The sequence below is a fragment of the Solanum dulcamara genome, chromosome 3 (assembly GCF_947179165.1).
Source record: "Solanum dulcamara chromosome 3, daSolDulc1.2, whole genome shotgun sequence".
Lineage (NCBI taxonomy): Eukaryota > Viridiplantae > Streptophyta > Magnoliopsida > Solanales > Solanaceae > Solanum > Solanum dulcamara.
The window spans coordinates 73,478,244-73,499,296 of record NC_077239.1 but is presented as its reverse complement, the minus strand read 5'-3'; the positions used below and the strand labels follow the sequence as shown (position 1 = coordinate 73,499,296).

General features: G+C 36.3%; 1 protein-coding gene across 2 annotated transcripts; it reads left to right on the top strand.

Moving 5' to 3' along the window:
• The first annotated feature begins 3,867 nt into the window (after positions 1-3,867).
• On the top strand, positions 3,868-20,941 carry LOC129882880 (nodulin homeobox). 2 transcript variants are annotated; one of them, XM_055957369.1, is made up of 18 exons: positions 3,868-4,133; positions 4,313-4,429; positions 5,048-5,173; positions 5,283-5,441; positions 6,223-6,306; positions 6,394-6,513; positions 6,646-6,864; positions 7,518-7,649; positions 7,775-7,870; positions 9,010-9,171; positions 14,898-15,189; positions 15,266-15,388; positions 15,466-15,535; positions 15,798-15,861; positions 18,625-19,146; positions 19,248-19,282; positions 19,775-20,354; positions 20,535-20,941. In XM_055957369.1, the coding sequence occupies exons 2-17, from the start codon at positions 4,358-4,360 to the stop codon at positions 20,304-20,306; spliced, it is 2,808 nt and encodes a 935-aa protein (XP_055813344.1). In that variant the 5' UTR covers positions 3,868-4,133; positions 4,313-4,357; the 3' UTR covers positions 20,307-20,354; positions 20,535-20,941. The 2 variants fall into 2 exon arrangements, with proteins under 2 accessions (XP_055813344.1, XP_055813343.1); XM_055957368.1 differs by having other exon boundaries at positions 3,869-4,133; positions 19,775-20,328.
• Positions 20,942-21,053: the final 112 nt, after the last annotated feature.

Sequence of the window (21,053 nt, the reverse complement as noted above, 5' to 3'; positions counted from 1 at the left end):
AAAGTTGAGAGAAAAATCTACACTTTTGCATTAGATTTTTCTGGTTTTTGCCTTGTTTAAAATCTCCGAATGGACTTTCAGAATTCGTTTGGAACCCGATAAAAATAAACTAGATATGCTATCCCACTAAATTCGATGTTCTGGTCTCAATTGAGAATTCCAAATTATCATCCGAGATCATTTTAATAAAAATAGGTCCCACATCCAAGTGTCATTTAAAGCCAAATTCCACAACGGGCCTTGGGATTAGACCGAAAACTCTAGGACGCAAATGAAGGGTCGTTCTAGATCAAACTGGACATTTTAGAACTAACCGAGCTGTCAGAAATTTTTATCCGAGTGCATTTTCCAAGAATGTTGACCAAAGTCAACCATAGGCTAACTTTCAATGTCAAAAGCACCTAATGGCTCCAAACTCGTATCGATTGCTTCGATAGTCATGCCGACAATGCTATTAGCCTAATTTGGCCATTTCAGAGCTGATGGAACCATCATAATTCAAATTCGAGGTCTTCTTGATCCGAAACTTGAAAAGTCGCAACTAGACCAACTTAGACCATCAAAATACCAAAATGGGCTCAGGACTTCTAAAAATTCAACCATCACTTCTTCTGGACCAAAAACCACCCCGCAAATTGAATGGAGTCATCGGAATTGCATTCCAAGCATCAAAACTTCGAAAGCTGACCAAAGTCAAACCTTGACCTAAAATTTCTCAAATTCCCAAATCAAGATCTCAAATCTTTGTTACAACTCCAAAACTAATTCTGTAAACTCTCATAGACCAATTTCCATATTTCAGAGCTGCTGGAATCTACAGAATTCCGTTCCGAGACCCGTAGCTCCTGTTGGTACCGAAAATTATTTTTTCACCTCTTAACTTTATAAATTCAAGAATTTGCACAATTTACAAACCATTAAGATTTTGACACTATGAACTACACAAACCGATCAAATAATACTCTAGGCACTAATGATAGGGATAAAATGGTAATTTTATACAAAATTTAAAAAATGATCCTCAAGGTCCTTACATTTTTGATTGGTTTTGATGGAGAAATGTGAAGGAGAGGGATAGAGTAGTGAAGAAGAGTGAAAATGGGTGTCATTTATAGTGAGGGTGAGGGAGAGAGTGGGGTAGGTGGAATTGTGTGGAAAATTTTGTGTGATTTATGGGGTAGGTAAAATTGTGTGGAAAATTTTGTATGATTAGTGGGGTAGGTAAAATTGTGTGAAAGATTTTGTGTGATTAATGGGATAGGTAAAATTATGTGGAAGATTTTGTGTGATTAGTGGGGTAGGTAAAATTGTGAAGAAGATTTTGTATGATTAGTGGGGTAGGTATAATTGTAGGAAAAATTTAATATTTATTATATTTTAATGTATTTCTAGACTGTGTTAAAAATACTAAAATAAATATGAACAAATATAATAAATGACATGTAAAATGCAAATTAATGAGCTGCGATAAAAAATAGCTATAATTGAAATTAAATAGAATAAACTGATAAAAATTCTAATTCCTTTTTTTTTAGAAATAAGGATAATTATCGATAAAATTGAGTTAAAATTGTAAAAAAAATTATTTTCGAACTATTTAACGAAGAAAATACTTAAAAGTATGAATTTTGAAAAATATCAAGCCAAAATTTGGTGTCAACAACTGTATATTGCTCCTGAAATGGTACATTGATAATGTATTCCTATATATGCCTATTCGGATTATGTTATGGGTGCTAGATGCGTCCACATAGTAGTTATGAGGTTGTCGGTAAATAAGTAAAAATCAGTCAATGCATTGTGAAGTGAGATTAATGACTTAATAGTCAAGTATTGTTGATGTCCTATGGGCGCATGAGTTAAAAAGGGGATTGAGAGGTTATTCAGAGTTTTTGTCTCCGAAAAGACCGCCCTGATAGGAGGAATTCCATTTTGTCGAGGCTGCCAGAGTGGATAGATCTCGCCATGGCGGGCCAGCACGACTAGAAGGTAAGCCTTAGTCCCCCTAAATATTTTCCTCTTTCAAGTGGGGTGTTAATTACTCTAGGGCCATGCGTTGGTGTGTAAGCTAAGGGAAGTAGGCTGGTTAGACAAAGTTAGTGGTGATCCGTAGTTGGAAACTCCTCCATGTGTTAGGAGGGCTAAGTCTTGATTTGTATTAGAGTTGGTAGCGGACCAACTAGAAGGGATGGGAGTTAGGCTTGAACAAATTTAATGAGGTTATCGGGAATGATAAGAGTTGTGTATAAATGTTTGGCGGTGTATTTTCTTAAGATCATGTTTTCTTCTCGTTGATTATTTTATATTATGGAAAGGTATCGGGTTGACCGATGATGTCCACCAATATTTATTGTTTGTACTGATACTACACTTGCTATGCCACTTGGCATAGTCTGGTTGCAGTGTTAGTGATGTTTCTTCGGTGAAGACGAAGATGATTCTCCAACAACTTCTACTCTTCCTTCCTTATTGTGGGAGTTGTATCATTACTTTACTTATATGTTGTATCTTTAGAAGATCTTGTACTTGTTTAAACTAATATCCTTGGGGTGTTAGTATGTTTCTAGTAATAAAACTTAGAGTTTTAAAATTTTCAATTATGTTGTATTCTTGAGTTTCTGATGAGTTATCTCTTTATCTGTCTTTTTTATTTCATGCCTGCACTGCGCTAATTTTATGGTAACCTTTACATTTTCTTAATTTACTTTTTAGAAGGAACGTTTATTTGTTCTGTATTTTTTTTTTTGAATTAAATCTATACAAAAAGAAATAGTTGAAACTCCATTCTTCTTAGTGAAACAAGAAAAAATTTATGCCAAAATAATGAAGTATCAATTTTGTGTGTATATATATATATATATATATATATATTTATTTATTTTCAATCTTTATTTCAATTGTATATTATTTTTTTTCCGGATTAGACAAATAAAGAACTTCATTATTTTTAATCAAAAATTTTTTTAGACAAAATAATAAAATTTTAATTGTGTATCTAATTTTTTTTTAATGTAAAAACTTGGCCAAACCTTCGTAGATTTAGAAAGGTATGCTTTAGCCATAATTATTAAGTTTCAATTAGGGATGTACATAGATCGGATTTGTTTGGATTTTTTAAATACCAAATTAAATAATTTTTATCAAATTTTTAAATCTATAAACCAAAATTAAACTAATAAAAGTAGAGCATTCAATCTCAAATTGGACGTTTTGTTGATTTTTCCTGTACACCCCTAATTTCGACTATGCATTATAACCATATATTTCAATTGTATATTTTTCTCTGGTCAAAGTTATAAATAATATAACATTAAATATTTTCCAATTATTTTAAAATTTTACTACCAGAAGTAATCAACCTATTTGATTCCTGTAAAGATGATTCACAGTTTTACCTGCTTTGTTAGATGACATTGATACGATTCTTTGCTAAGGTTTATGAATATGAATAGGCAAGAAAATAAATAAATAATATTTTAAAAACGTATAAATTATCTATTATTTAATTTTTTTTAAAGAAAAATAAATATCGTTGTAGTGATAAAAAATATAACTGAATATATTAACATAATATTATTATTTTGGGATTTGAGTATAAGCTTATTTCATCTAAATAATGATATTTGGATGAAGAGGTTAATATAATTTAAATAATAGTGCATGGATAATGAGGAAGATACAATAAAATAATTACTTACCAAAATAGTAAATAATGCATGAATGTCAAGACATGAATACCTTATAAGAATGTAAATAATGAAAATTATGAAAAAAATATTTTGAATCCATTTAAAGGAGAATATATATAAGGTAAAAATAAATAATTTTTTTTTTCTATCATCAAAATATATGTTGCAGTAGATAAAATTTGGGATTGGAACATATGACAAAAATTTTGATAGCAAGGACTTCTTCGCAGTGGAGTTTAAATTAATCCGACTGCGATATAAATACGGACATCAGATTAAAAAAACAATATATTGATTTAACAATCAACTGGGACTCTGTGAATAATATGTAAATCGAAGAGCATAAATCTTACAGTAATTACAAGAAGTAGTCATTACTGTCTACTCCATTTTCTTTCTTCACTGACATCAGCTCTCTCTTACTTTGCAATTCGCGAAGCTCAGGTTTGTTGCTTTTTAATTTTTTTCTGATTTTGGGTGTGATACTTTTGAGTTAAGATATTTATACTTGTTAGGAATTTGTAATTCTTTAACCCCCTTTGATTTGCTGCAAATCTTGGTGTTATTTTTTGTCTCTAAGATTTTTGGGAAGAATTTTAACCCTATTGGGTACCCGTTTACAGTTGGGTTGGAGCATTCTGCTTTATTGAATTTGCGGGATTTCAACTATGAGGCTTTTGGAAGAAGGAACATCATGCAGTACTGACCTATTAAGTTCTACTGCAAGACCCATCGACCCTGTAAGTTTAAACAAGAAAAAAAGATGAAATATTAATTCAAGTTAATTTTTGAAGCAGTAGCAGCTAATTTTTGGGGTTTTTAAAGGGGAGCTCACTGATATTGGTCTGTAAAGACTAAGGTGTGTGCATGCGTGATAGTTAATAGGGAGGAGGAAGGGAAAAAATTAATTGCAAAAAAAAAGAAGAGAAATAATCCCAAAGGAACAGTTTCTATTTTTTTTTTTGTGTGTATGTGTTCTGTTTTGAAATGTTTTACCAGGCTAATGGAATCAGAAAGAGGCAAACATCTGTTGCATACTTAAAAATAGTAAACATAGTTACATTTTATCCACCAGCATTGAATCGAACAAGAAACACATGTCTGAGTTTCTGATGTTTATGTATGTCGTGCACCATCAGATTAGTTGTGTAAGGGGTTTTGGATAAGTAGAAGTAAGATGGAATATGCATTGCAAATTTGGAATGAAATGAGCACATATAAAACAAAATGGATATGGAGGATTCTTATAGCCAACCCCAACTAGTTTGGGATTGCGAGCCATATGATCACTTATAAACAGTTCAGTTGTGCTCTATTAAACATGTTTATCTCATATAATACTTTTGATTTGATAACAGGCACTTGACCTGATTTCAGCTGTGAAAGGCCTACATGGTCTCAGCTCTCAGGAGCTGAGCAGGCTTATAAGAGAAGCTGAAAATAATATTCTTCAACACATACCTGAAAATGGTTTAAACATACAGGTTGGAACTCTTAATGGACATGGAACTGTGTTATCTTCTTTATTATTCCATTATGGTTAAATTATGCTTTTAGTCTTTTAGGCTTGCTGACACATTCTTATGTTTGTAGATTGACGTAGAAAGACTTGCAAGGTATCTTGCTTTGCACCTTATTGCAGTGATTTTGGCATCGGAAGGAAATACAGGCTTACTCAAATACTTGCTATCTGGTTTTCAACTGTTGCACTCCTTGGGTGATCTAGCATCACGCCATCCAAAAATAGAACAGGTGGCACCTTATTATTTGTTTGTTTACTTATGTGGTCAGCTATTGTTTCGGTTTGCATAACTGTTAGGTAGTACAAGAGCCAATTTAATGGTTGTTATATTCCATTCTGTTGTTCTTCCCGTTCTCTTTGTGGGAAAATGGAGTGTTTGTATTTCTCTATAATATTAAGGTATTGGGATAAGAAAAGGAGAAAAAATAGGAAAGGTTGTTAAGCAGGATAATAACAAAGAAATCATAAACAGTTAGAGTTACAGGTTTTTCTGTTGACTGCAACTATCTGTTACGTTCGCAAATGTATTGAACAATGTAGTTTTTAAATATATAACATCTATATCATCTAAATTTAAGGAATCGATGTTTGGAGTTATACCAAATTTAGATACTTCAAGCCTTGTATTCTGAACTCATTATTCTATTTGGGATGAAACGAGTATATTTGAGCAAGGTTTTGCAGCTGTCATGAATATGTTTGTTATATGTTGCTGTTTTGAGTGTGTGTTGTCTCGAGTTGCTGATCTTGTGACCTGCCAAATTATTTCTCTTCTCAAAAGGTTGCATTTTTGACGTTCTACAGCTATATAATTAAGAAACATAACTTAAAATTCCTATAGAATATATACACATACAATTCTTTCAAGCTGAATAGTTGTGGGTGCACTTAGATTTGTATATTTCTATTTTTCTTCGTGTTGGTGAAAACGCGAGCAGGTCATAAACACTTGCTATTGTATCTTGTGACATAGAACAAGATCATGCTGAAATCTTGATTTACTTGTTTCAGATATTGCTTGATGATGTGAAAGTATCAGAACAGCTGCTTGATCTAGTCTTCTATTCTCTTGTTATTCTCTGTACTTACAGAAAGGTTATTTTCTTCTCCCCTGGATTTTCAATATTTGCATTTCTATGTTAACTGTGACGAGGATTATTTAACGCTATCTCATATTTTCAGGTTTCAAATGATATGGTTCTTTTGCATTCTACGCTGGTTGCTTCCAGTCTCTACTTATTGACTGTCTGTATATCTTCACAATGGCTTGACCTTGCTCAAGTTTTGCTTGCATATAACAAGGTTAATTTCTTTGTAGTATGAATAATGAAAGACCGTCACGTCGGATTAAAACAAGAATGTGCTACTTGTATGCATTACTTTTGTATTTGAAAGATTGTTTTGAGACTGAGGAGCATCCTCTTTCTTTGGCAGGTAGATGTACTCATGGATTCTGCCTTTGCTGCTGTTACTGCTGATATGAAAATTCTGCAGAGGAATTTATCAGTTGATCATGCTCATTCCAGGCAGGCATATGGTCTTAAAGCTGAAGAAACTTTAAACCATCTCTGCCAGCAGTGTGAGGCTTCTCTACAGTTTCTTCAGTCACTATGTCAACAGAAATTATTTCGGGAGCGTCTTGTTAAGAATAAGGTTTTTCCCAAGAATTATATAGATATAATACCTGAAAATGATTGCTGGAATCTTGGAAAAAGAATGCCTTCTTATATTTCAGGTTTAGCCTAAGTAGGGTGAATCTACCATTGTCTAATAGAGCCAAACATGATGCACAAGTGAAGCTGCTTTCTTTACTGAGCATCCTTGTTCTCTTTACATGCTTTATGATATAAAGTGGATTATGCAATAAAGTTTCTTATCTCACGAGAACGATATGATATAAAAACAGAATAAATTTGACCAAATACAACTTCTGCAAGTTCAAGATCTAGATTACCTATCTTCAACTTTTTCTTGCTGTCTTGGTCCCAAATCATACTACAACATTTATTCTATGTGTTTGCTGTGTTATCTCACTTAAGTTGTCCGAGTATTTTCCATTCCCTTTTTGCATTTACAGTACTATGAAGCTATTTACCAGCATACAAAACTGATTGAGGTCTAGTAGTAGTAGTATTTGCTGAAAATTGATTTTCTTAGCATTTATTGTGATGAGTTTTGTGCATATTCGTGCAAGCATTTGAAGTCTTCAATATGTTTCTTAACTGTCTTATGTGATTGAAAAGATTTCTTATTATAACTTTGTGTGTTTTCTTCTTAATGAATTGGATGTTCTTAATCTATGGCAGGAGTTGAGCAGCAAAGGCAGAGTTCTTTTGTTGGCACAAGTTGTCATGCGCTTAGATGTTTCTCCCTTAGTTACAGTATCCTCCTCAATTGTTGCTGCTGTATCAAGATTGAAATCTAAAGTATTATCTATTGTAAGTCCAACTGGTTGTGGGATCTTCGGCTGTTCTTATTGCTTGAGGCTTTGTAAATTTGCTGAGAACAGTTAGTATAAGCTTTTTTTTCATAGGAATGAATTTTAATGCACCATTTTCTGCAGTTGTTGAATCTTTGTGAAGCAGAGAGTCTATCTTACTTGGATGAAGTTGCCAGCACTCCTGCAAGCCTTGATTTAGCAAAATCTATTGCTCTCGAGGTCTGTCTCTAGACATACTGTGTTTTTCTCTTTTTAAAGTTGCTAATGCAGGAGGTGAATAATTTAGTGATAGACAGGCAATTTCTCTTTTTGATGATTCACTATTTGGTGTGACCAGTGGATCTTTTGGTTTCCGTGTGGCCCGTTAATACTAACTATTCTTGATTTATAGAAGAAAGTCAGATTTATCTTCTCTTTCCCTAATCAAAACTCGTAGCACTGACTTGTATTATCCTTACGGTTATCAACTGGTCAGAGTGATAAAGACCAAGATGTGATTGTTCAATTAATTTTCATATCATGTATGCAGACACCAAAGTAGACAATAAACCACATTGACTGATATTCCTGTAGAAGCTCAACCTCATTCATTTTCAGTTTATCTTGTTGGTATGGGCACTACTTAATGCTTTCCATATTTGTTTTGACAATACCTGTTCTTATGTTAGTTATAACCTTAATTTGTGCAAGGCTGGATAGACCAAGGACATTAATAAGTCAAGAAAACTAGAAAGATTAAACAATTTTTTAATTACATACTGGTGAAGATAAACTTAAAGTCAATGGCCCTTTGGAGCGATAAAGTTCCAAATCCTCTTTAATGTGATGAGGTGACCATGTCATGGAAACTCCAGGATACTTAAATTTAGATTTTATAAATATGTGGGTTGATTTTTTGTTGATGAATCATGTGCACTCTATCTTAAAGAAAACCCAGCACAAGGGGGGGTTGTGTACTGTCCCTTTTCATTTAGAGATGCCTAATTCCACGTTACAAAGTAGACAATTGATTGGAGATGACATTATATAGGAAGGGGTATTTACAGGTAGGATAAAAGAATCACTCATTGTTAAAAATGGCATGAGGTGGGCACTGCCCCTGCTTGTGATGGAAAGACAACTTATGGAGATCACTTTGAAAGCTCAACAGTTCCCACCAGAAACAAAAAATAGCTGCTTTAAGAGGTTAAAAATAAGTCATTCAGATACTATATGTTATAGCCTGCAGGGTGCTTGTTAAAATGTAAATGAGTCTCGAACTGCATGCTAGTGTACTGATGTCTATACTGCTACTTATCTCTGTAGTTTGAAATTTGAATTTTTTGAAGCAGACAGCTCGTTTGATGCAATTTTGTTAGGTTCTTAATTTACTGAAGAAAATGTTCGGAACGGATTTCCAGCAATCTGTCGCGCCATCTGACAAAATTTATCCAAAAGGACAGTTACAACTCAATGCAATGCGGCTAGCTGACATCTTCTCTGACGACTCAAATTTTCGGTCATTTATCACCACTCACTTTGTAAGAAGATACTCTTTCCCTATAATAGTTGCTAAAGGATTTTCCTGTAACACTATTGCCTTTTTTGGAAATTTTGCATCATGTCTATGACTACAACAACATACCCAGTGAAATTTTCGCCACTCTTGACTGACTAACACTCTGCCCCATATAACAAAGTCGACCTAGCCGCCACTCTATAAAACTTATCTTTAAGCTTTTTTTTCTCAGCATTAAGGGAATGCCGACAACCTCCAAAAGTGTTAATTACACAAAAAGCAAAAGAAACAGAAATACATACAAAGCTCCTATGAAATCTATTAGTTGAATTTCCTCTTCTATATTCATTCATTAACACCAAAAGCCTAAAGTGGTAATTACTTTCCACTTAATCTTTTTAATGGTGCATTCTTTTTCTTCAAAAATTCTCTGGTTTCTCTCCTTCCTTATAATCCACTATATACAAGCTGGTACTGTCCTCCACCACCTTTTGTGACTCTTCCTACCTCCTCTTCTGATCCAGCAGCTTAACAGGTCTGCTGTGTGTTCTGGCATGATCCAGCCGAGGCTAGCTAAATTGGTGAATAGAGCCCACACTTGTGTTGTTACTTTACAATGGAGGAATAGGTGGTTGTTGATTTCTAGAGCCTCTTTGCAAAGAGAACATCTTGAGGCCATATTTCTACCCCTCTTTTGTAGTGCATCATGTTTTAGGCAAGCTCCCCGGGCTACCAACCAAGTGAAGCACTTCACCTTGGTAGGAGCTACACTGTTCCAAATAACACTCTTATGACCCTGGTTTTTTGCCTGCAGTTGTGATTAATCCCCTTTTTATACTATGTTCATTGAGAACAGGTCATCAGGATGATGCCTCCATATCAAAATATTAGTTTCCAAATTGGTGCCACAGAATTCTCCAATCAAAGCGAACATATCTAATACCCACCCTATTTCCCAGTCTCCTAAAAAGCAAATTCCATGCATTTGCCCAGAAAACAGATTCTGCAAAGATCTTTGACCATACCAACAAAGTCGGTCTAACCGCCACTGTATAAAACTTACCTTTAAAATTGTTTTTCTCAGCATTAAGGGCTATGCCGGCCACCTCCTCGAATGAGACTTAAGTTAGCATGAATAGAGTAAGGAAAGAGACTTATCAACTCAACATGAATGCAAAACACATCAAAATGCATAAAACTAAGGAGTAATCAACCCCAAGCTAAAACATGAACTTTTAAAACTCCTTTCATGAACATGCATGCATATGAAACACGAGAATAGCTAAAATGCATGAATCCGAAAGGGTAGACATGAGGAGTTTATACTTCAACTAGAACGGAAACTTGACCATTCGAGTTCAAAAATCAATAGAGGCATAACAAACTTGAAGTCGACCCATACCAAGATCAACATCGAAATCGAAAGATCCATAACAAACCAGTGGCTACGTCAAGGGAATCCTCCCGATCTTGTCGAGACTGAAGAGCATAAAATATGTTCTAGCGCCGACCTCCACCAGAATCAGACGAAGTACCTTGCTGAGTCGGGTGACCCGAAGGAGTAGACTGAACCTGCTGACAAATCTCCCTACCTCTCCTAGAAGCTGCTGGACAATCCCTCATCTTATGCCCAACTTCACCACACCCATAACAACCATCCATACCGGCCATGAACCCCTCTTGATGATTCTTTCCACACTTTTGACAAGCGGGGAAGGGACGTCCATCCTTGTTGAACTTAGGCACCGGAGCACTAGAAAAAGATGAACCACTATTGGTCCGGGCTCTCTTAGTCTCCCTAGTACTCTCCTTAAGCTTCTCTTCCTCAATTTGTTCGGCATGAGTCATCAACCTTGAAATATCCATCTTTTTGATCAACATGGTTGTTCTACACTCTTTGACCACCATCTCCGAGACATCGGAAACAAATTTGGTCATACGAGCTCTAGAGTCAATAGCTATAGACGGAGCATACTTAGACAATTGAGTGAACTTCAAAGCGTACTCCCTCACACTCATACTTCCTTGCTTCAAGTTTATGAACTCTTGAAACTTAGCCTCTCTCAACTCAAGGAGAAAAAACCTATCTAGAAAAGCACTCTTGAACTTGTCCCAATCCAACGGACCCACATCAATAGCCCTCTCCTTCTTCCATTGGTTGAACCAAACTTGAGCAACTCCCTTTAATTGATAAGCGGCCAAATCTGCCTTCTCCACCGGAGTCACACCCATGATGTCAACAGTCTTTTGGATCCCCTTAATAAGATCTTCATCCACTTTTGACCCATGGAATTTCGGAGGATTCATTCTTGTGAATTCTCGAACTCTGGCTGTCGCCATACCCATATTTGAGTTCATGTGAGCTACCACCTCACGATTGTCTTGTGCCGTCATGGCTTGGGCAAGCAGCTCTAAACTCGACATGAGAGGCTTGCTCGGCTAGAGGATCAATCGATGCTTGAGGTGCTTGTTGATCTTCATCTTGATTCACGTTCCTTTGCAATGGAGCTCTTCGTAGAGGCATATTTCTGAAACGCATAAAGCATGAGTTAGAAGGAAACCTTATAGAGTTCAACTCTATCGCCCGACTTAAGAGTGATGAAAAAAGTGAAGTTTCTTAAGCGCCTCATTGCCTCTTATTCATGGATGTGGCGCGTTTCACACCAATGAACAAGACCACTCAACGTGGCTTTTTCAGACATCCAAGACACTTGAACTTGATGCTATGATACCAAGTTTGTCACGATCCAAGCTACATCCTAGATGTGACACAGCAAATAGTATCTCGAAAGACCCTAAACAATCCTCTTAGCGTAAGCATGACTTAGAAAACATAGAATCAACGTAAGCAAAAGGCAGAAGTTAAGTCTTAAAAACATAGAATCAACGTAAGCAAAAGGCAGAATTTAAGACTTAAAAACGATCTTATCATAACAAACTCAAGATAAAGAATCTGAGAGTAACATCTGAAAAGAGAAATAAACCATACTAGTCTGACATAGCCTCTAATGACATAGATGGGGCATAGAACAAGCCCTAGTTCACCATCAATCTAAAAGAAATATTGTCTGAATGAAAATGACATACGAACGTCCTCAGAACATGAGGACTCACCAAACTGTGAAGCTGAGTGAAGTTTGTGCTAACCACGGGCGTGAGTGGGAGCATCGTGACCTATATTATAAAGGCAGAGAAGTATGCGGTTAGTACTATGGAATGTACTAAGTATGGAGAATGTGCAATGCATGACATAAAATGTGGTAATGCAATGATCAAGCTAAAATATGACCTTTAAAACATCGTTAGAAACATGAAACATAGTCAATGCCAAAACTCTTAAGTAAATCATAATCAAAACATAGCATAATGAGAGAATCATAAATCTTTGTGAGAGATACCATTAACCGATAAACCATGTGAGCTATAACATGGAGTCCAGTGTCTTCTCCAAACCGAAAAGAGGTTGTCCTACTTGCCAAGGTAAGGACCATGAACATCGCCTAAGTGGATTTACTAAGCTATAAGGAATCAAACCTCAACTAACGGGTGACCCTTTCTCCTACAGTGACACGTAGTTATGGGATTAGGGGATTGCTTTTAGAGATCCGGCCTCTACTAATGGAGAGCCTCCATCCAAACTCCTCTCGATGCTAAGTAAACTCTCAACTGAATAACATACATAATATATCATAAGCTTTGAAAATGGTAAGAGTCTAGTAATATCAAATTCATCATAACATACTTAAAATCATAGAAGACACTTATCTAAAACATTTAGATCATGATAAGCTTGTTCATAAAAAAATCATGCAAATCCTTCATGATAGGAATACTTCCCTTTTGAAGCAAACCTTAGTTTCATAAAATTTCATGTTGATAGTTCGTCTAAATCATCCTTAAAATCATAGTTCATAAATTCATGTTGCATGCATAATTCTTCAAACATAATTCATAATCATAAAATAGATATAATGCATGGGCTCATGTAGAATTCATCAAAATCATCTAATTAAGATCAAATCATGCATAATAAGATCATTGAGATTGAATAAAAACATAATTGATTGAACCCAATGCAAGATCATCAAAACCTAGAAACTTGGATTGAAATTCATGGAAAAAGTAGGGAAATCTTTGGGACTCCATGGATGGAAAGGATTCCATGAATGAAATTCCCACATACTTTGATGAATCAAATCCCTAAAAGATCGTGTAATTGAGACTTGAGCTTGAAACCCTAGATTGACTTGTAGAAGAAGACTTGAGAGAATTCCTTGGGAGAACTTTAGGGTTTTGAGTGAATGGGTAGTTATTGAAGGGTAAGGGTAGTTATAGGTCTTGGGAGTGGGTCCAAAATGACAGCTTGGTTTAAAAGAGTGAGAAATGTCCAAACTATCTCTGGGAAAATAACTGTCGGCATGGTCTAAGGGCAGTTCTACGGACCATAGAAGCTTATACGGCCCGTAGAAACCACCCTAAAAATCCTGAGTTACTGATCCAAAGTCTATGGGACCTTCCCATGGCCCGTAGAACTTTAAACGACCCGTACAAACCGTTCGTAGATCCTGAGGTACTGAAAATTCATTTTATTAAAGTTCGCATCTACGACGAAGTTCCATGATCTGTAAAACGTTGCGTGGTCCGTATAGCGTCCTGTACAAGTCCAAAACTCTACTCTCTGACTCTCCTTCTACGGGCACTCCTACACCCCGTATATCCTTCTACGCCCCGTCCTGTGGGCTCGTGAAAAATGTTCTGAAACTTGGAATTTAACAAACTTCTGGGCCCTTCTACGGACCGTAGGGTGTTATACGGTCTGTAGATCACCCTCGTATATGGACTTCCAAATTTCCAATTTTTTCCCAAGTATTGATCCACTCTACGATTGACCTCTACGGACCGTAGATCCTTGAACGATCCGTAGGCCGGTTCCTGAAAGTTGCACCCATGAACTTTTTCTACAGCATTTCTTTTTCCCAAACCGACTTTCCGACTTCCGAGGTATTACACAAACTAGGCAAGGTACATTGCGTAATTTGATGGAACATTTCATCCCATGTGAATGAATACAAGAATCTATCAATCTTGGAGGAATTTCTGTGATTTTCCCCTCCTCTCCAAGTGTATGATCCCCAAATAAATGGGGGTCTATCAGCTCCAGCTCATTGATACAACTGGAAAGATCGGACATGGCCCCTGACAGCCTAACACAGTTGGTTTTCTCAGAAGGAAACCTAGTAGTGTTGAAATCTCCACGTTCTACCCAAGGTCCTTCGCGTAGACTCCTCATAGCTCTTAATTCCTCCCACAACTCCCTCCTTTCACCGCAAGCTACATAAACTGCTGTGAGGAACCAAGTAAAGTCTTGGTTGATTCCACATAGATTACAGGTAATCAATTGGTTCCCATATTCCAGTCTCCCCTGTCCATGTTCTTTTGTCCCACATAACTAGAATTCCACCCTTGCTGCCAATTGCTTCAAACCATATTCCCTTTATTTGTTTCCCCCTAATTGTTGTAGATAACCCCCCGCTGACCCATTTAACTTGGTCTCCACCAATACTGCAATGTCTACCCCCCGGAAACTCGTGGCTGAGAGCATCTCTTTACGATTCTGTCTATAATCGTGTTTTTCTGTTCAAGAACGAATTTAACTCTTTTTTTATTTTGATTTTTATTATGTCCATGGCTGTTTTTATCTCCCAAGAGGTCCAATTTTCATATTTACCTTCTTATTCATTCCTTCAGACTGAAGTTTTGACGCAAATCTTTTCTGTCGCTCATGGAGAGTTCCTTTCTACTTGGTGCTCATCTGACCTTCCAATACGTGAAGAAGATGCTACCTTGGAATATGACCCTTTTGCAGCAGCTGGATGGGTATTGGATTTATTTCCATTTTCTGATCAGTTAAATTTAATGAGTACAGAGTCAACTTTTGTTCCTTCCAATGTACCTAGACTGTCTTATCCACATCAAAGAACATCGTTGTTGGTCAAGGTATTAGCAAATCTCCACTGTTTTGTTCCTGATATTTGCAAAGGTATAAATTCTCGACTCTCTTGATGTATAGTACTGCTACCTGGTTATTTGCTTAATCATGCTAGTTCTGATTGCAGAGGAGAAGGATCTTTTTCTTAACAAGTTTGTTCAGTGTTTGAGAACAAAAGTTTCTGAAACCTCAGAAGGGTTTAAATCCATTTCTGATCCTCAAAAAGCAGCTACCGTAAGCCGAAACCTTGGTAAGCGTCTCTATTTTGTAGATTGTCTTCCAGTTTTAAGTCATGTGCTTTACCATTTACTTACTTGTGCTTGGTAGGTTCCTTGTTAAGTCACGCAGAGTCTCTGATACCTACTTTTCTGAACGAGGAGGATGTGCAGCTTTTAAGGTGACTAAGGATCTGTCTTCCTTCTTATTCTCACATTTGAACCTTATGTTTCCACCTTGTATGATTTTCTTTGTGGTGATCGTGTTCTGTAACTGCAACATCATGCTCATTATGGTACCTTGTGTTGCTTGATCCATTAGACTCAACGACAACATCTTCTATAGAAGGCTCTGTATCTTGTAAAAAGATTATGCAAGAAATGCAATTAGGTCATTTTCTTTTCTAATATATTAATACTAGTGTTGCCACATTTTTTCTGAAGGGTGTTCATCACACAGTTAGAATCTCTGATTACTCCCCTTGCATTCGGAGAAAATCGAGCTCAGGTAAATCCTCTAATCTCTCTTTATTTTTCTCTTTGGCTAACTCTGTTAAGACTTTTAGAGAATGATCGAATCTGATGATGAACAGGAAAATCTACATCAATTGACTTCAACTTTCCCTTGCCTTTGTTTGAATTCCTAGATTCACCTATTTTATATATAAATTCAGCTCGTCAAAGGGTAGCTGAAACCTTAGAGTTCAATGGAAGAGAGAACTCCGATCTCTTGTTTTTGGTAAAAATATGACTTATTGTTTTATTCCTCAAACCCCCCTATAAATAGGAGCCTTATTACATCAATTGGAAGTCTAATCCTTATGAAACTAGGAAACATAAATCCTATTCTAAACTAATAACGATAGCTAAACCTAATCTGAAGCTATGAACCATAAATTCTATTATAGAATAATAAAGAAAGCTACTAAAAATATAATTAAATTCTTAATTTAATTAGCTTCTTTTCGGACATATGTCTTGGCCACAAACCCATCCACAACAAAATCCTTCTTTTCCCTTAGTTATATACACTGCATTATTTATTTACTGGACTCCTGCTGTGGAGTATTCACTATTCCTTCTTAGTAGTCTTGTTGATATTGTCATTTTGTCCCGATTCGATGTGTTATTGAACTATGCTTCTGGATAAAATTTAGGGAAGCATGTTTGAGGAACCATTGTCTTGTAACAAGCTGTCAAAACTGTCTCAGAAGTTTCTTAGGTGTATTTTGGATTTTCAATTGGTGTATCCAATGACTTTTCACCTGGCAGCTATATTTCTTGTCAATTAATTGTCTATTCTTCAGACTAAACGTGTCTCATTTTATAATTGAGCAAATGTCACATTAATTCTTAGTTAAGTAGTGCGAAATTTAATCAATTCCGTCAGTAGAAAGTGGTGTGCATAAAGATAACTAAATTATAATTTGTAGGATCCGCAGAGTATTATTTTAAATCAAATACTCCCTCCGTCCATCTTTACTTGTCCACTATACTAAAAATAAATGTCCAACAATAATTGTCCAGTTTGGAAAATCAATGAATTACCCATTTGTGTCCATTTTGCCCTTGCTATTAGATACTTTTCAATATCTAATGCATTTCCCAAAACATTAAATTTATAATATATTCAAAGGGTAATATTACTATATTACCCTTATTATTTAAATTGTTTCTTAAGGTGTGTGCCAAGTCAATAGCGGACGACTATTGTTGGACAGAGGGAGTATATTATAAAAAAGTAATAAATAAGTTGGGAGATTAAGTTTTAAACAAATAACCAATAAGTTGGGAGCTTAAGGTTTAAACAAATAATCATTAAGTTGGGAGATTAAGGTTTACAAAGTTGGTCTTCGTTTGGTGATATGATGTGCACCTGGACCGTTTTGTGGCAAAATTGGGAGGGAGAAACTCCCTTTTTGAGATACAACATTTCAAGGACCTATCATAACTAAAATGCATTTCCAGGGTACTGTTTCACACTTTCACTTCTTTAAAAATGTTTCTAGGATCTATCATAAAGTAAATTGCGGTTCAAGGATATGGGTTCACTTCTATAAATAGTTCTAGGGAACCTCTGCTGCTCCTTACTCTTTATCCTTGAGGGGTTGTTTGGTAGGGTGTAAAAGAATAATGTTACATGGAGTGTATTAGTAATGCTTATATTAGTCATGCTTACATTATATTTCTTATGCATTGTTTGGTTTGGTGTATTAAAAATAGCATGCATTGCATAATTTTTTTTTAAGAAAATTATTTACAAAGATACCCTCCACAAATATGGTGGAAATGATGTAAAAATGGTGACTAAGGGGCAATTAAGTCTTTAATCATGCTAATGCATGCATTAAAACCCTTGCATTACTAATACATGAAAATCCATAGTATTAGTAATACACACCTCAATACACAATAGATTGTACATAGACTAAAAAAGTGTACCAAACAAGGTACTACTAATACACAATTAATGCATGCATTATTTTTTCTAATACACTCTACCAAACGACTCCTGAAAGTTTGCTGGTTTTGGCTAGACTGAGAGAATAACGACAATGAGACCCACTTACTGGGATTTCACTGGGTATGTTGTTGGAGAGAATAACAACAACATGGGATCCTGACTATTTCTTTGCAACTTTATCTGGCAGAACTGTTAGAGAGCACCTAGTTGGACATTTTAAGTCTTTGTGATCCTTCTTTTCTAGAGGATTGTGTCCCTGTCAACTTGGAGATCTTGTTTATCATACAGTAACATTGTGACAAAATAGGAACTAGACACACATGCTGAGGGAGAAGAGCAATTGGTCCAAGGAGAGGCAAATGTTGTTTATTCTACGGGAAATGGCCGTATGCACACAAGTTCCGCCAAGAGGAGGAGAGCAGTGGTTGTGTCTACTTTGGGTGATATGGTCATATGCACATAAATTTTACCGTTTGACAAAGAGATAAGAAGTTGTGTATGCAATTATGCAGGTCTCCTCAATAATCTGGAAATCTTATATGTATATACTTCTCGAAACAAAATAAAATAATGAATATGAATCTCTTGTGAACCAAACATGATTGTTCCTGCTAAATTTGACCACTTTGTTAGCAGAAATAGATATTTTACTGGCAAGTGACTCAATTGACTGAAGAATTCTGTTAAATTGGACATAATGATGGCTTGAATTTTATTTTACCAATTTATTATAGTGGTTTTTGTTTCATTCTTTAATTGGCTTAAATTTAATTTATAGGAAGGAATTAATATTTTCATTTTCTCCAGGAGGCTCAGAACCTGGGGGGATACTTTTCCCCTCAACACAGGGAAGTATCCCTGGATCTTAACAACAGAAGTGCAAACTCAAGAGATGACATACTGGATAATTCGTCTCTGCCAAGATTGAACCAACTCAATTCCAGGATCAATGACGAAGGTGAATCAGGTGAGGCTGGGACAAAAGGTGAAATGACAGAACACGAAAGATTTATACCTACAGCTATAGAGATGAAGGATATTGAGACTCAGAATGTGGAAACGAGTGGGTCTGATTCCAGCTCCACACGAAGTAGACACCCAACAGATCAAGTTGGGAAAGTTGAGCAAATAAATTGCAATGTTCCTGGAGAGGTTAGAGAAGACGAAACAGTTGAAGCTCAGCATGAAGAGAAGCAACAAAGGAAACGGAAGAGAACTATAATGAACGATAAGCAGATATCACTTGTCGAGAAGGCCCTTACAAACGAGCCTGATATGCAGCGAAATAAAGCCTCATTAGAATACTGGGCTGTAGAATTAAGTGCTCATGTATGTCACAAGCCCCATGCAGTTTTTTTTTGTTTTGTTTCTGCTCATTTCTGTCAATTAATTAGTCTTTCCTCCCTAAAATGTTCCTGCTTTGTTTCCAGGGATCTGAGGTTACAAAGTCGCAGCTCAAGAATTGGTAAGGGTGATATTTCTTTTATTTTGTTAATACCTTTAAATAGTTTATCTTAAACTATTTTATTGTCAGAATGGTGCGGGTCTAAATATGTTTATTACAAGGTACCTAAATGATTTATTCTTTTTAGTTTTTACACCTGTGTACTGCTTTCCCACTATGAGTGCCAGCATCCATGAATACCCAAGTTACTGTTTCACATCCTACTACCTTTTGAAACATAGATGTCTGTCCAGTGGCATGCTGAGTCAACAAAATTATCTAAGAGCCTATCAGAGTTCTACTGGTGTATGAAAATGCAACTTTATTTGCTGCATGTACTCCTATCAAATAAGTATGCCGTCTATTGAGAAAATGCACAAATAAGTCACTTCTTCTCCAAGTGAGAACAAAAGAAAAAGAAGACATACAAATAGGTTTCAATCCGATTTTATGAGATATGTCTCTTATCTTGTCCTCATGCTGGAGAATCATTTCCATTTCGAACACATACAGGCTAAACAATAGGAAAGCAAGGCTAGCTCGTGCTGCGAAGGATGGGCGTATGCTGTCTGAAGGGGATAGTCTTGACAAACAAGGTGGGTTGCTCACTCTGCCTCCTTGCGACTCACCTGGAAGTCCTGTTGAGGATGTTGGTATCCTCTCTGCTGCTAGAGAAAATGCACAGAGGGTAACTGGCCTGGCACCGAGCAGCACTTGTCTTACAGAAAACACAGCCGCTGTGCCTGCAGCTTCATCAGAATCGGCAAAGTGTGTGGCAGGGGATTATGTTGTGCTTATAAACGAGAAAGCAGAAGAGATTGGAAGAGGAAAGGTATGTCAAATCAGTGGCAAGTGGTATCAAAGGGACCTGGAGGAACTAGGGACCTGTGTTGTGGATGTTATTGATCTCAAGGTTGAGAGGTCTGCTAAGCTTCCTTACCCATCAGAATTAACTGGAACATCATTTGATCAGGCTGAAAGAAAATTTGGTTTCATGCGAGTCTTGTGGCAGTCCAGCAAACTATTTGTGTTGCCTGCTCGGTGAATCAAAAGCACCTCAGTTCCGTGTGAGAATTACTTGACTCTTTCTCTGGTGCCTCTTGAAACTTCTTGCCAAAACTTGTTTGATTGTGTATAGATTATAAAAGCAAACACCCATCACAATGTTTACACACTGTGTTCATGTTCCAATCTGGGGTGTGTTTTTCCTTGGATTTTGTTTTAATTGTCTATATTATTCTTCAGCTGGTAAAGCCTTCTTGTATCATTACAGATTGATTCCCGAGGACAATTTGATGTCTACAAGTTGGGCAGGCTATGAAGATTGTGGAAGGTCCTGCATTATATCTTCCCCAGCTGTCACTGTGCAGGCCATTATATCTGATGCTCGAACTGGAAAACTATCTAGTCCTAACTGAAAGGTGTTACTAACTTGGTGTGTCTTGTTGGGGCCGTTAGATTTCTCGGGATAGTCCCCATCCTACCATGCATGATGCGGGCCTTGATGATCTGCAGAAAGCACACCCACATTCTGAAAGACAAGTCTCAGTCGTTTGCTCCCTGTACAATGTGGAGGTTTAGGATGTACAAGATTACTGTTCTCATGCAACATCTTGTATAACTTACTATAGTAAATTTGAAAAATGAGATGATTTTGTCACATAATTTGACATTACAAAACAGTGTTTATTTGTTCCTTTTACTCTAGTTTGAATTGCTTATCAAATGGTTCCCTATTTATCAGCCGTACCAAGCACTGCAATGCACTGTATTCTTCAGGCTATTGGATACT